This window comes from Rhinopithecus roxellana, chromosome 11, assembly GCF_007565055.1.
Source record: "Rhinopithecus roxellana isolate Shanxi Qingling chromosome 11, ASM756505v1, whole genome shotgun sequence".
In the NCBI taxonomy this organism is placed as follows: Eukaryota; Metazoa; Chordata; class Mammalia; order Primates; family Cercopithecidae; genus Rhinopithecus; species Rhinopithecus roxellana.
This window is the reverse complement of record NC_044559.1, coordinates 78,153,690-78,170,383: the sequence shown is the minus strand read 5'-3', so window position 1 is coordinate 78,170,383 and position 16,694 is coordinate 78,153,690. Positions and strand designations below refer to the sequence as shown.

At 43.5% G+C, this 16,694-nt stretch overlaps 1 protein-coding gene across 45 annotated transcripts in view; it reads right to left on the bottom strand.

Annotated features, from left to right (window-relative positions):
* Positions 1 to 1,998: 1,998 nt before the first annotated feature.
* The window catches only part of SORBS1 (sorbin and SH3 domain containing 1), a 252,806-nt gene continuing 238,110 nt past the window's right edge, over positions 1,999 to 16,694 (bottom strand). For 29 of the 45 annotated variants that reach the window (XM_030940317.1, XM_030940327.1, XM_030940332.1 and 26 more), the window contains 4 exons: positions 13,294 to 13,353; positions 12,506 to 12,696; positions 8,575 to 8,687; positions 1,999 to 5,372 (listed from right to left, as the gene is read on the bottom strand). In XM_030940317.1, the coding sequence (XP_030796177.1) occupies positions 5,305 to 5,372; positions 8,575 to 8,687; positions 12,506 to 12,696; positions 13,294 to 13,353 (432 nt within the window). In that variant the 3' untranslated portion in view covers positions 1,999 to 5,304. The remainder of the gene's footprint in view (positions 5,373 to 8,574; positions 8,688 to 12,505; positions 12,697 to 13,293; positions 13,354 to 16,694) is intronic. The other 16 variants (XM_030940333.1, XM_030940344.1, XM_030940348.1 and 13 more) reach the window with 3 other exon arrangements.

Below are 16,694 nucleotides of genomic sequence, written 5' to 3'. Positions count from 1 at the left end.
AAGGAGCAGCAATTCATGGAAGCAGACAATGTAGGAGTTTTAATTGGGTGGTGGGAAATACACTTCTATGGACTTGATGGGAGTATAATTGGAACTTTTGGGAAGGCAATTTGGAAATCTCTTAAGGTTTGAAATGTTCCTGCTCTAGGAGCCAATAATTCTACTCAAAGCAGCATTGTTTGTTGTGGTAAAAAGCTGGCAATAACCTCAAATACTTGCATCATCAATAGAGGATGGGTTAAGTAAGTTATGGAAACACATCCAAGTTCTACCAAAGGAAAGTAAAAGTGTATGAGACTACATAAAGCATTTTAGAGACGTGTGTGTTTAGTATGTATAGAGAAGCAAGCTGGGAGGACCATATATTGGAGTGATCTCTGTGAGGAGTGTTATTACGGGGAACTTTCACTTTCTATGTTTGTATGAAACCAGCATAATATGAAAGATTAATTCGTTGTTTCTGCCACTCTAAGAAAATGGTTTCCCTTCTTTCATTGTTGGTAGAACGTATTCTGAGTTCTAGGATCTCTGGCCTCAAGGGCTTCTTTATCCGTTTATTTGATCAACAAAGGATTGAGTGCCACATTAGACTCTCTTCTTGGTGCCAGGCATGTATTAGCAAAGCAGAGTTACTCACCCCACCAAATTTACAGGATTGCTTGTGAAGACAAATCTCAGATGGTGGTAAGTGTTATGGAGAAACAGAGCAGGAAGAGGGGAATGGAATGCAGGGGGTGGGGACACTAGTTTCCTAAATGTATGTAAAGTAGTCACAGAAAGCCTCATTGGGAAGACAACAGGAAGACCTAAAGGAGGAAGAAAACCATGCAGCTCTTGGGGAAAGGGCCTTCCAGGGGATTGGAAACATGAAGACCCTAAACCTCAAATGTGCATAATGAGTCTGAGGCCATAAAGAGGGCGGTGTGGCTGAAATGAAGGAGATAATTCAGGGGTAAGGGGGAGGGGAGGAGCAGTATGTCTACGGACTTGCCATTGTGCTACATTAGCGAGATGAGAAGCCACTAGAGGGTTTTGGACCAGCGTTTAGATGATCACTCTGGTTGCTCTGTCTAGACTAGACTAGAGGGGGCAAGAGCAGAAGCAGGGAGGCCAGTTAGAAAGTTATTGCAATGATCCAGGTGAGAGAAAACGGCTTGGGCTATGATGGTAGAAGTGGTTGGCTTCTACAAGTAGTTAGGAGGTAAGCTGACAGATTTGTTGGAGACAAGGGTTCGTAGGGCCTGTGATTCAGGGCCTACTGTTAAAGACTGTCAGACCCTTGAAAGAAGTGTAGGCCCCTCTCCTACACCTGTTTGAGGCCCAAGTACACCGAGTTACTCCAGAGGCAGCATTGCAAACTGGTGCTTTTAGTTGGAGGTGGAGGACAGAACCCAGGGAGAGAGGGTAGAGGCGTGAGCTTTCCTATTAGGGGACAGATCCATGCCTCGTGTACAGCAGACCCCATCCCAGACTAAGATGGCGGCCGTTGTAGCCATGGGATGCCAGGGGAGACTGCATGCCTAGTGCCTTAACACTTTGGTTTGGAGGAGGAAAAGGACAGATTGCATTTTCGCCCACCCATACCAAGAGAGGACTCACAGCCAGATTAATTTGATTTAGAAAAACAAAGTGCTATCTCATTTCCCATACCCATGTTTTATACAGCAAATCTAGACCTGTTATACATATTTTATAATGTTTTACTTTTTTTTTTAAAGACATTTGTGCATTACTTTTGTTATCAGAACAAATACAAACATAGTTTAGAAATAATGGCAAAATGGTCAACAGTAATCAATTAATTCAAAGGGTCAGGAGGTTGGTTATTGAGAAAAAAGTAAGGTAAGAAGTGGTGTCTTCAAGGAGGTGGCAGAAGGCAGATGGTAAATGATTAAGAATGGAAAGGAGGGTATAAGAAATTGAAGCAGTGAATTTAAGCCTCATTTGAGAAGCTTGGCAATGGAAGGAAAGAAACAATGAATGACCAGAACAAACATATGCCACGCAATTCTGAATAAAGTTTATTAAATAATATGTACAGCAAATGTAGTAATTCAACACATCTATTTATCAAATCAATCCACTGCAATGAAGAAAAATAAACGAACAGAAAAATCTATGTCTGCATAAGACATGCTCTCAGTGTGTAATTTAAATGGCAATACTTTAAATTAATTGGTTATATATGTCAGTTATTTTTCTTTCAGAATATAATCTTTTTTGTAGTAACCTATTCTAGCAATAGGACTTAATAAGACTGCAGATAAATAGGACTGCAAAAACCAAAAAACCAAAATAATGAAATCAAAAAGGAAAAAAACTATAACTGAGATCATAGTTACCTTCCCTCCCCAATAGAATAATTATCGTAAATTTTAACACTTTACAATGGCTATTTTTGTGCTAAAAATCTGTAGGTGAGTTATTTGGAATTCCTTCATTTAAATAAAAATGCAAAAAAAACTTCATGACTTCCTTACTTTACCCCCTTCCATTCAAATTTTTAAAATTATTTTTCTATACAAGGTAGGTACATGGGCTATACAAAGTTAAATATACATATTTACAGTCCCACTTCTTAAGCACATGATTTTTTTTTTTCTTTTACTGATCCCAGAGAGACTGCAAAAGATAAGGAGTTTGGGGCTTGCCTTTACCTGGAAGCATGGCTAATATATCAAAATGTGTTGCAAGGCTTGCCGCCAGTTAGTAGCACTTGCTATTAATAAACCTGTATAAACATTTCAGCATAAAAATAGGTACTTTATATTACTAAATGTCTGAAGACAAAAGAGCAATTGGAAACCTCTGTTCCTTGTTTCATCATACATAGGAAGGTGACGTGATGCAAATTTTAACACATGATTTCATTAAAGACGGGCAAATTGGTGAGGCATACCTGAATTTCTAGAGATATACAAATGCGTGAGGCTGGCATCATATGCAAATGTGGCTTTACAAATTGGTTTTATTTTCTAGCTGTATTTAAAGAGGTGTTCAAAATTACCTACTTAATCAAGAAGCACCCCTCAAAAAACTATTAGATAAGATAGTGTTATCAATCGTTTGCATCTAAAGACCAGGAAACACATTAGCCAATACATTCCAAAATCGGTGAAATGCTGCCGTGCAAATTGCACGTGCATATGCATTTTTACTATATTCCCTCAGAGACAGTAAAAAAAAAGAAAACAACAACAACAACAACAACAACAACAAAAAACCAGTGCTCTTAGATGGTGGAGCAGACCTTCCAAAGCAATACGTCTTACTCTTACTGGGTCTTAAGGAAAATCAGGAAGTCTCCTTCTACCCAGAAAGCTCACCCCCTCCAGTTCCAAAGCCTTTTCCCTTGGGATTAAGGCCCTGCTCTGTCATACTTAAAAACAAATGTCTGTGGGAAGAGGTAACTCATTCCTATTATCAATTATTTACACCTTGGTGTAAATGAATTAGTGGCAGTTTCTTTCCTGAGAACAGGATTGGAAGGAACAATAGGGAGAAAGTGAGGGTACTGCAGCTGTCTGGTGGAGGGTGGGAAGCTGGTGGGATCCTAAGATGGGTATTTGTGACAGCAGCTGAGCCACAGGCATTGAAAACAAATTTTGCCTACCTGTAAAGACTCTAGACTTTGGGACAATGGTCCTGGGGTAATTCTGAGCTATATGCAGACAGCCAGGGCTTTCTGTATACAACCCTACCACCTATAATTGTTACTCCTATTTGTGAGCCTGGATGTGTATCTGTGGGGGAAGATGACAGTTGGCAGACTCTGGAAAATATTCCAGGTATTTCCAGCTATGAACTACCCTCAGACAAAGGTTCTTCCAGCACCCTAGTTGTTTAAAAGTGAGCTAATGGAGATGGAAATATCACAATGCTTTCTAGGATTCCTCCAGGGAAAATTCATCTCTTCCTCCCTCACACCCTTCTCAGCACTTATCACAGTCTCTCTTGATTAAGTTCATTTTCCTGTGTCTGTCTCCCCAATCACCTCGAGTTCCTGGTGGGCAGGGAATGGGTCATTTCTGTATTTGTCTCACTCAGGGGTCTAAGAGAGGCCGATAAACGTCCTTGAGTTGGATAGAGTTGTGACCAAGTACCCCAGGTGTCACAGGGGCTTCTTTCTTCTGATCTGGCCCCCACAAAGAACAGACGTCCTGGTTGCTGCTGGTAGTGGCAGAATTGCTGCTTCAGTCTGAAGAGAAGCCTTGTCAGGGTGTACTCAGATTCACAACCCTGGTTACTACATTTTGTGTGATCCTTGAACTCCTGCAGGGAGTAGATCTGGAGCCACAGCAAACCCTGGGCATGTCTTGCTTATGGTTATCCCCCCAGCAGCCAGCATACATTGCTGTATGTTAAATGAATGACTGAACATCATTTTTGGTTTTCTATGAGAATAGGCCTCCCAATTCCAAACTGTCCCAGGCAAACACAAGCCAGAAAAGAAAAGTTAGCAACAGTGCTCTGATAAATGCAGCTGCGCTGTCCTGAAGGTAACCATTTCTAAAAGCCAAGGATATGGGAAAAGAATGAACCACAAGTGGCCTCCAGAGCCACAGGGCTTCCTGACTTCATCACTCAGAAAACAGACATAACCTATCTGCTTGGCCATCTGCTCCCCAGTTCTCATGGGCAAACCTTGTGTGCTTTTCTGTCTGAACACCAGGGCAGTCAACGGCGCTGCTACACAGCAGGCTGAATGCATCGGGCACCTAAGTTTTGCCTCCGTTTCCCCATCCACACCTCAGCAGGTTGAGTGAGGGATTTGGTCTTGGGGCAGTCTGGGGGACTCCACCTTTGTCTAGGGGACAGTATTGGCAGCCCAGACTGACCTCCAGCAGTTAGAGGATCAGCTGGCTCCAGGGGAGCTGGGAAATGTAGGCTGGGAGTCTTAGTGCATTATTGGGCTTGAAGCCTTCAGGATCAATGATTCCTTTGAGATGGGAGCTCTCTAAGGCTGGGGCAGGAGGAGGCATTTCTGGCTAACTCTGATCCCGGACTATGCTTCAGGTCAGATTACCCAAGAGGTGGAGGGGAGGGGAAAGGCTGGAGTGGCTCCCAGAAGCGGCTAAGTAAATACAATTTGTCTCAATTCTTTTTGTTCAGCACACTAGTTCAACCCTGTCTAATACACAGTAACCTTAGGCTTGGGTTTTAAACACAACACTTCTCTGTCCCTGTCTTTTGCTTCTTACTTTATCCACTGTATTAATTGTCCTACTGACTCAACTAAAAAGATCGGTTCATGAATGATGCTTCATCCTCCAATAAAAATAATCTCCATGGTTTTCAGTCTTCTTATAGATACAAAGGTTTTACATAGTTGCCTGGAAAAGTACCAAACTGCCTTGTCCTTCTTGAAGTACCTATAAAAAAGCACACACATACGAAACGTGAGAAGACCCACTCACTTGAGTTGAGACAGCACGCTGCAGGGATGTCTGCTCAAACGCCCCTTGTTAACAGTCCTGCAGCTTAGAGACTATCATATGGTTTCCAAAGTCCTTTCCCCTATCTTATCTCACTTAGGCTGCCAAATAATGCTGGGTGGTAAGCACTGTAGGCATTCCTAGTACTCTTGTTTTTCAGAAGGAACCCAGGTTCAGAGAGTGGAAGTCACATGTCTGAGGTCCCACCGCTTAGTAAGTATCAGAGGTAGAATCTGAACCGAGGTCTTCTGACTCCCAGTCCATTGCTCTTTCCAACACTTCTGCTTTGTGGAGGAATTCACACATTGATCTAACAGAAGAAGATACCTGGGATTTAGATTTTCTAAACCACGCAGTTTCTGAAAGCCCACTGACTATGGCCACCCATCAAAAGGAAATTCCTATCAAGCTTGTGCCTAAGCCCCCAGTTGAGTCCCTATCTTTGGTACTAACCTTGTTAGGGCTCCTGCTAGGCCAGGAGCATTGAGCCATCTGGGAACAAAGCCCTTCCTGGGCTGCTCCACAGGCAGCACTGCTGATCCTTAATCTAGTTCCTTCCCTTGAGATTCTCTCTCTAAAGCAGGAGTGGCAGATATATGTTGTGTCATCATTATCCTCTCTTCAGCAGACATCCCAATTTGATAATTGCACCCTTATCACAATTGGCTTAGATTTGGCTTCCGAATCCTGTTGCACACAACATCTCAAGCAGCCACTACCAGTGGGTTGGAATTAGTACCCAAAGTGAAACTTCTAAGCTAAAAAAAATATGTTAAAGCTTAGGACACCTAAAACATCTAGTTGAACTCCCACGGAGAATGGCTAAGAAGGTTAGAGAACTGAGATGGTAGGGTCCAGAGATAAGAAACTTGCCTAGGGCCACATAGCTAGTTAGCATCTTTCCTTATGGATGAGAAAAATGAGTTCTGCTAGGCTACTTTATTTGTAGTTTGAAAACGCTACTTTTCGAAGTGACCAAGGAGGCTGGGCATGGTGGCTCATGCCTGCAATCCCAGCACTTTGGGAGGCTGAGGCAGGCAGATCACTTGAGGTCAGGAGTTTGAGACCAGCCTGGCCAAGATGGTAAAACCCCATCTCCATTAAAAATATAAAAATTAGCTAGGCGTGGTGATGCTGACCTGTAGTCCCAGCTACTTGGGAGGCTGACCCAGGAGAATCGCTTGAACCTGGGAGGCAGAGCCTGCAGTGAGCCAAGTTCGTGCCACTGTACTTGAACCTGGGTGACAAACCAAGACTCTATCTCAAAAAAAAAAAAAAAAAAAAAAAAAAAAAAAAAAAAAAAAAACAGTGAAGAGTTCAAGGATGCAAGGAGGATAGTCATCCCAAAATAATTCCTTTACCCAGCTGCCTGGCAGGCCTTTGCTAGAGAACTGGTGCTCCTTCCCACACCTAAGTTCTCATAAAAAAAATATACTCCCGAACGAGTTTAACAGTTAGTGCATACTAGCGCTGCACTCTCTAAAATGATAGCCACGCGTGACTACTGAGCACTTGAAATGCAGCTAGTCTGAAACGAGCTGTGCTGTTAACTATAAAATACACATTGGGTTTCAAGGACTTAGTATGAAAAGATGTCTGTAAAATAACTCACCAACAATTTTTAATATTGATTACATGTTTAGATGATAGCATTTTGAACGCACTGGGTTTACAAAATACATTAGAATTAATTTCACTGGTTTCTTTTACTTCTTTTCAATGTGGCTTCTACAAATTTTTAAATTTCATACATGGCTTACACTGCGTTTCTATTGGATTGCGCTGCCCTGGAGTGGTCATTGACTTCTCAGACCTGATTTCTAATGAACAGATGACTCAAGGTAGTGAGGGCCGTGGGCTTCTGTGGACCTTGGGAGGATGGGGTAGTTCTCTAAGAGGCTGGTGAGCACAAAGTAAATCTTTCTGACTTCTCATTCATATTGAGGTCTTGCTGTCCTCACCACCCCAGTCCTGATACTACTTTGCTTTAACAAAGCTTTGCCAGCAAAATCAGGGAAGGGCTGGTCTTTGGAAAGAAGATGAAGGTAAAGTCACTTGTATGGGGAGAAACTGAGACAAAGAGTGGGTCAATATCTCCCAACATTATATGCATGCCTGAGCAGAAAGAACACAGATTTCAGGAGAGATGGGTGGCCTGAGTTCAAATCCTGGCCCCACTATTTGCTACCTTGGTAATCTTCTTGTCTGGGCCTCAGTTTTTGAATCTGATAAATGAGGATAATTCTTATCTTACAGAGCTGTTTGTTGAGAGAAAGTCAATAAAAGCATAACAAACACAGTGTCTGGTTTGTAACAGAATCTCAATAAGTTTGATCTCTCTCCTTCTTATACAGGCAAATCCTTTAATTAAGCAGGCTGCTTTGATTAATACTACTGAAAGCCTGGAGGAAACAAGGTCTTTAGAATGTCTACACATATGCCTGAGTTTCATGGCAGAGACATAGGCTCAGTCAAAAATTTTCTCGTGTTATTTCACAAGGGTTTTAAAAATAAAATTTCCAGATGCAAAATAGACACATGCACAATATAAATGTAAGTGGAAACTAGGGCCAGGTGCAGTGGCTCACGCCTGTAATCCCAACACTTTGGGAGGCCGAGGCGGGTGGATCACCTGAGATCAGGAGTTCAAGACCAGCCTGACCAACAAGGTGAAACCCCGTCTCTACCAAAAATACAAAAATTAGCCAGGCGTGGTGGCAGGTGCCTGTAGTCCCAGCTATTTGGGAGGCTGAGACAGGAGAATTGCTTGAACCTGGGAGGCAGAGGTTGCAGCGAGCCAAGATCACGCCACTGCACTCCAGCCTGGGTGACAGAGCGAGATTCTGTCTCAATAAATAAATAAATAAAAATAAAAAAATAAAAAATAAATGGAAACCCAATTAATAAATTTGACAACTGCTCTTCTGTGCAGCAGATTTGGTTTTAGGTTCAACATAAGCAATATCCACACCATCCTAATAGCAACACAGACTGGTGGCCCAGAATTCCCAAGGTTGTAAAAAGCTGAGAAGGCTCTTCTTTCTGTGCAGAGAAGATTGCTTTGCTTTTTGCATGGCTCTTCACCCCCTGTTATTCCCTCAATACATAACTAGTAAGAAAAGCATGATAAGATTCTTACCAACAAACCATCCATCGTCACATTTTTCCATGACATCAACAATATCTCCATCGCGGAGTTCCAACTCATCATCATTCTGTGGTATATAGCTATATAATGCTTGATAGCTAAATCTATATATGAAAAAAATGAATAGTAAGTGACTCAAATGTTGACAGGATTAAATAATGAATTTTTAAACTCCATTTCAAGTTCAATCAACATTTCAGTAGTGTTTCCTACTTATCAGTAGGGATAAAAGCATTTTATTGACTATTTCCCTAATAACTTAGCATTTGCGGAGATGCATTTCACATATAAGTTAATCAAGGCTGAGGGATGGAGAACTTCTGACAAGCAAGCCATGATCAGTCCTCTTAACTTGGCTTCATTTGGTTACCACAGCCAAGCCTTTTCATCTAGAGCACCTCCCACTCTACCCCAACCTCTGCCTTTTTTTTTTTTTTTTTTTTTTTGAGATGGAGTCTCGCTCTGTCACCCAGGCTGAAGTGCAGTGGGTGATCTCGGCTCACTGCAAGCTCTGCCTCCCAGGTTCACGCCATTCTCCTGGCTCAGCCTCCCGAGTAGCTGGGACTACAGGCGCCCACCACCACACCCGGCTATTTTTAGTAGAGACGGGGTTTCACCGTGTTAGCCAGGATGGTCTCGATCTCCTGACCTCGTGATCCGCCCGCCTCGGCCTCCCAAAGTGCTGGGATTACAGGCATGAGCCACCGCACCCGGCCGACCTCTGCCTTTAAAGCAGTGGTCCCCAACCTTTTAGGCACCAGGGACTGGTTTTGCAGGAGACAATTTTTCGACAGACGGGTTGGGGTCGGGGGGATGGTTTGGGGATGAAACCATCGGGATATTAGTTAGATTCTCATAAGGAGGGCGTAACCTAGATCTCTCACATGTGCAGTTCACAATAGGGTTCATGCTTCTGTGAGAATCTAATGCACTGCTGATCTGACAGGAGGCACAGCTCAGGTGGTAATGCCTGGGGACTGGGGGCCCCTGCTTTAAAGTAAACCAAGCCTTTTCCTTAACATAGGATAGTATATGTAGATTATGAAGCATAATCAGAAGTTATTTGGGCCCAGAGATATTACATTCTGGTCATACATATGGAGAACATAAAACATTTGTTTTTTAAAAAAGTGTGTGTGTATAATAGCCATATATAATATATATAATAGCTATATATATGCTATTAAAAGTACATTCCAATTGCTTCACTGTTTAGCAAAACTATCTTGAGTTTCTTTACATGCCTGAACACATTTCATTCACTGCTTTTAAATGTGGATGTCATTTTTCTGAAACTCTTGAAAGCTTTTTTTCTTTTTTCTATCCCAGTGAGCATTGAGGGTAAGATTTTTATTTACTTGCTAGTTGGCCTAAGGCATTGGGTCTGTGCTGTTTTGTCTGTTCTGACAGCCACTGAAGACAGCTGAACTGCTTGTGGTGAAATCTGATCCTTGCTTTGGCATCAAGGAAAAGCTTTGTTTTTATTTATTTCTTCAACAAATACATAAGAGGCACCTACTATGCACCAACTCTGTTTACTATTTTGAGACATAACAGTAGCAGGCAAAACTGTAAATGAGCCAATCATCTACCATTTCCAGTAGATGTCAATGAATTCCAGTGTGCGAGCAAGAAAGACTAGAAACAAGCAAGTGGAGTCAGTTCCCAGGAACAAGAGGTTCATTCTGCTCTGCTAAAATCAAAGGGACAACTTCACTTTCCATATTTATCCAAATGTATTGATAATTTGGTGGATGGATCTGGTTGCCAGAAGGAAGGTCTCAAATGAGAAATTAAGAGATGCAGATCAATTTCCAATTGGTAAATAAATACTTTTTTTTTTCATGTTTCTGTATTTGCCTGCTGTCTCCTACTCAATTTGGAGTCCCCTACTGGCCTCCCAAAACACGCTCTTGCCAGTTTCTTAGAATGCCTGGGCCCTTTAACTCCCACCATGGCTGCTTTGCCAATATCTGCTTTTCTGTTTTCACTCCCAGACAGTGGAGACTGGCTGGACAAAGTCCCACCCTCTTGTTGCTTGGGTCCCCCAGTCAGCTCTAATTTGGGATGAACCTCATACTCCTCAGAACATTGTCCCATGGGGTCCTTCCCCCAGCTCTCCTGCCAATCCTGGTGTCCCCAGCTCAGCCAAGAGCTCTCACTCTACCCCCACTTCTGGAGTTGGAAGCTTGCTGTGGGCAGCACCTTAATCCTCCTCCCCTCCAGATTTAAGTCTCTGTGCCTCCACTCACCTTCCTGCCTCTGCTCCCACATGTGAGGAAAGAAGGGTCCCTTCTCCAAGCCATGTTGAATTTCCTTCCTGGGCTCTTCCTTCACTTACTTCTTTTTTTTCCTATTTTTTTTAGACAGAGTCTTGATCTGTCTCTAGGCTGGAGTGCAATGGTGCAATCTCGGCTCACTGCAACCTCTGCCTCCCAAGTTCAAGCGATTCTCCTGCCTCAGCCTCCGGAGTAGCTGGGACTACAGGTGTGCACCACCACACCCAGCTAATTTTTGTATTTTTGGTAGAGACAGGGTTTCACCATGTTGGCCAGGACAGTCTCGATCTCTTGTCCTCATGATCCACCCACCTTGTCCTCCCAAAGTGCTGGGATTACAGTTGTGAGCACCTGGCCTCACTTAGATCTTATTTGCGTTAATTGGCATTTTACTCTGGTACAAATGTGCTTGTCTCTGCACCCTAAAAACACCTCCCCTGCCTCTGCTATTCCCTTGATCTATAGCCCCCCACCTTCCACTCACCATCGACCCTTCCTAACACAGCACCTGCTGCCACCCCTACTAACACCAACCCTGCCATATCAGAGGTCACCAGGGATTTTTCCAGTTGTCATGGAAAATGCCTGGTGGAAATTTCTCATTTCCCACTCTTGGCCTCTCTGGGCAGGTGACACTGCTGACCAGATGCTGTAGCTGTTCTGTGAAAGTGAACGTCTTTAGACCCTCACTGGCATCTCCTGTTGCCCCTTCTCTGTCTCTGTGGCTGGCTAGGCTTCTTTACCTGTATCTCTGTTAGTAATCATACTCACTTCGATGGTTACAAAATGCCCACTGTGTCCTGGCTCAGGCCCTCACGGCTTCTTAGCTGGATTGATGTCTTCTAACAAACATCTTTGTCCCTGGTCTATGAAATCTACCCTCCACTCTGTTGCCAGAGTTATCTCCCTAAAACAAAATATGATCAATATGTTCCTTACTTCAAAAACCTTCAGTGGCTCCCTAGTACCTACAGAATAAAATCCAAACTTACTTCAACTGCATTCTGGAATCTACCGTCTGGTCCCATCCCACCTCTGAGCTTCATCTCTATCTCTTCCATGAAGCATATGCTGCAGCTACACGGGCCCTTTCAAGTTCTCCAAATACACCCACTCTATGCCTTTGCACATGTGGTCCTCACCTCTGGGAAGATATTTTCCTCCCTTTTCTAGCTCTCAGAAACCAATTTGTCTTTCAGTGTTTGGTCCAAATCTCTCTTTCTCTGTGCACAGAGTTTTCTCCTATGTGCTTAAAACATAGGAGGTATCCAATCATTTTTTATTAATGAATGAATGAAGCAACCCTTTCATTCATGGCTGGTCAGAATTAACCATTCCTTCCTCTAACTTCCTGCTACACTAGCACTGAAACCAGTCAGCACAGCTCTCATTTGCCATTCTACAGCAGTTAATGTTTACCTGTCTCTCTCTCCCAGCAGTCTATGATGGCCTTTATTTACCTGCCACCTGTTTTCACCTCGGCTGATGGGGAACATGTCCTTCACTAGAAATCCTTAGGAGAGGACCTGGGAGTAATTCACTCATTTCTGCAAACAACTACCCCATATTCAGCCAGTGACCCGCTTTCTAAGACCAACAGTCCTCTGAGAACATGAGAACTGAAGTTCACCAGGAGTACTTACAAATCTTGTGAGGTTTGACTCCTATCAGGGGTGACTCTTCGCTGCTGGGCTTGAGGTTGCTGAGAAATGATTAAAGATGATTTATTGTCAGAAGGGGATACCTTGTGATGAAAGTCAAGGGGATGAGAAACAGTGCTGCAGTAATGAACAGATTTTTCGGCAATGTTTATGATCTCATTGCAAACCGCTTCCTGTGAGGTGGCCCCAAGATATCCAGAAACCCCAATAAAACAGTCAACATGGGGACAAAAAAAAAGAAAGAGAGGAAGAGATGTAACATTCCAGACGAAGCACATAAGTCCAGGGAGAAAACAGAGTTGAAGATCCAGGTTAAAAAAATAGATATTCCAGTAGTGGAGTGCAGGAGGGATCCAGGCGTAAGCATGGAAAAACAGGTAAGATACAGAAGAATTTGGAATTTAGTAAGAATATTAAAAAAAAAAAAAAAAAAGGAAGCAGCATAAAAGCCTGTAATTAGTGAGCAACTGTTACAAATGGAATACTTTAGGGTAGAAATGCAAGTATGTATCCCCGATCATGCACTAATACATTAATTTAATCCCACATATAGGCAAAGTAGAAATATTGTCTCTAAATTCCTCTGCTCTTTATCAGGGGCTGGGGGTAAGGGAGTGGCCTAAAATCTCGCTCTACTACAATAGCCACAGAATTCTTGTAAATAATGTTTCTGTGGGTTAACCAGGCATCATTCTTGTCTAGATTCCAAAAGTAGGATCAGTAAAAATTCTCTTTGGAAAGGCTGCAGTCTTATTCAACAGGCATCTTACCACATAGCTCTTTTCAGATTCTGTGAGATCAGGTCCTGCTCTCAATGAATGATGAGAAAGCTGTGATCACCAAGCAAATTATAAGGGAGACATTTTAGCAGATGTCACATTGGAAAGGATTCAAAATAAAAGCATGAGCAAATCCACGTACCACACCATCACGCTTGGATGACACCGGATACTGGCAGCCTATGGCCACCATGTCTCCACAACAACACGGTGGGTGCACAGAAGAAAGTGCAAATGTAGAGTTAGAAGCAAGCATCCGGGAAATGAAATGGGAAACTGGAAACATGGCTGCAGTGAGGTGAGGATGAACAACACAGGGTCCCCAGATTGGTAGGAGAGAGACTCAGAAAGGCCATCTTAGTCATGTCCCTTCACACATATTGGTCCCCTCACGCTCAGCTAGTAAGTATCTAGGGAAGGCTGCTGAACCCAAAGCCAGTTTTGGTTATTCTGTTGACAGGAAGCCCCCTCTAGCGGAGCAGGCCCGTAGAACCCTCAGGTCTGCTGTATTTCAGAAACTTATAAAAGGGAATAACATTTTGAAAACTTCCTCGGTAATATTTGAAGTATCAACCAAGACCATTCCCCTGGAAAAATCTGCAAGTGACACACTCCAGTGAGGTATGAGATGAGTTCAGACAGCCTGTAGGACAGAGCTTGCTTCCAGAAATAGGACTGTGTGTGACAAAACTGTCACTCTTCACTTACCAACCCAGGTACCACATGCTGACATAGAAACACATGGTCAAGCAGACCCGCCTTTTGAGTGGGGCTTCCATTGCAGGGACCAGGCCTTCACTAGAAGAGTGTTTAGAACCATGTGCCCCAGAGAGGATTCAATTCCAAGCTCTAGGAAGTTTTTCTAAATAAATACCCTGAAGAGCCAACCTTGAAAAAATCCTCCAGGTAACATGTAATAATAGCAACAGGCCGGCCAGGCATGCTGGCTCATGCCTGTAATCCCAGCACTTTGGGAGGCCAAGGCAGGAGGACTGCTTGAGCCTGGGAGTTGGAGACCAGCCTGGGCAACAAAGCAAAACCCCATCTCTACGAAAAAAATACAAAAATTAGCCAGGTGTGGCAGCATATACCTGTAGTCCCAGCTGCTTGGGATCAACTGAGCCAGGGAGATTCAGGCTGCAGTGAGCCATGATTGCAACACTGCACTCCAGCCTGGGTGACAAAGCAAGACCCTGTCCCAAAAAAAAAAAAAAAAAAAGCAAAAAGCAATAGGCCACAACTCCAGGGCCTTCTAGACGGGCACTTAGAAATCTTTTGTGTATGACCCACTTGTTTCACAGAGAGACAGAGAGAGTGAGAGCCTCCCCTGAGGTCACACAGCAAGTCAGTGGTAGGCTTTTCTCCTGGCTTCATCTATCGTCCCATCTGACCTTGTCTTTCATCCTCAGACCATCTTCTACTTTACAGAGTGTGCTCATTGACCTCCCCTTCAGTGAGTCCCTCAGAAACCCTGGAGTCAGGAAAGACAGGGTTTGTCATTGTTTTCTTTAAAAACCCAGGAAGCTGCTGCTCAAAGGGGTTTCGTGCATTCCTCAACATCACACAGCAAGTAAGAGGTAAAGTGGCTTGGCTGCTCTTTCCCCTCCACCAGACCACCCCCTCCTGTTCACCTCCACTGGAAATGTCTTCATCCGTTAGCAAGCCCTGCAGGACTAACTTCCATTGCAGGCATCATTTCAATACCCCTGTCCTTTCAGGAAGCCTCTTCAGTTCTCCAAGCCCCCTCTAAACTGCAACCACTCAAACCAGTCACCTTGCACTCTGACAGGAGTAAAGGAAGAGGCAGAACTAAAGGGGCCATGTCATGCTCCTTCTACAATGACTCTGGATGTTAGGTCTTTGCCGGGTGATTGGGAGCCGACCTTGTGTGGCTCCACTTACCACCCACACTCCACTCGCCGCCTCTGGATTAAGGTGTCCGTAGCACAAAGGAAAGAAATGGACATTTCCAAGTAACTTCTATGTGGGCTTTCAGAAGAATGAAACTTACTCTGGGCACCTTGAGTGGGTGATAATGATATGCAGATTTTAACATGACAGAAGGGAGAACTTCCAAACAATCCAACAATACAAGGGGCTGCCACAAGAGGAAATGAGTTGGCTGCCATGGCAGCTGTTTAAGCTGAGGCTGCTGTGGACTATAACTAATTGGGATATTGTAGAGCCATCCTTCTTAAACTTTAATGTATATATACATATCACTTGGGATCCTGTTAAAATGTAGACTCTGACTTGATACACCTGGACTGTATTGTGAAATTCTGCATTTCTACTTGGTAGTACTGACGCTGCTGGTTCACAGACCAACTTTAGGCAGCAAGGGTGCAGAGGACCTCAACTGCCCTACACTGAGATTCTTTGGCTACAGTATGCCAAGGCCGGTGGTCTGGGTCACACCTCATGAAAACAAAAGTTCTCATAAAAAATAAAATATTTCCAAATTCCAGCTGGTGGCCTCATGACCTCAGGTCAAATGCAGTACAAAAAAAAAAAAAAAAAAAAAAAAGAGAGGATATAGACAATCTCTTGGCAAGATCTCCATAGCTTACAGAAACCTAGCATCCTTCCACTCAACTCCATTCATCCCAAAGGAGTGACTGGAATCAATTATCTGGCAAACAATTTGGTGCTGAAAAGAGGATCAGTGAATCAAATACAGTAAAAAGAACCTGATATTTTACAAGGATATATAGGTCCATTACACACCGGACTTTTGTATGGAACGCTCTGACTTGAGGAGTGCAGAGTAAGGAATTTAAGGCTCAGAGGAGTTCCATCCCAGGCACTACTTTTTTTTTTTTTTTTGAGACAGCGTTTCACTCTGTCACCCAGGTGCAATCTGAGCTCACTGCAACCTCCGTTTCCCAGGTTCAAGCAATTCTCCTGCCTCAGCCTCCCAAGTAGCTGGGATCACAGGCGTGGGCCACTACATTCAGCTAATTTTTTTGTATTCTTAGTAGAGATGGGGTTTCACCATGTTGGTCAGGCTGGTCTCGAACTCTTGACCTCAAATGATCCACCCACCTTGGCCTCCCAAAGTGCTGGGATTACAGGCGTTGAGTCACTGTGCCCGGCCCCACTTCTATACTCTTGTCCTTTTGGGAAGAGTCTTTGAGTTCTCTAAACCCCTTCTAAACTACAATCACTCAAACAAGTCACCTCAGACTCTGACAGAAGTAAAGGAAGGGACAAAATGAAAGGGGCCATTTCCTGCTTCTTCTACAATGTCTCAGGACGTTAGGCCTTTGCCAGGTGGCTGGGACCTGACCTTGTGAGGTTTGCACAAGGTAGTGTGAGAGCTGAGCCCTTTGACTTCTAATCTCCATATACCACCTGCCACCTCCCTCTTGGATCATGATTAGATTGCTTGT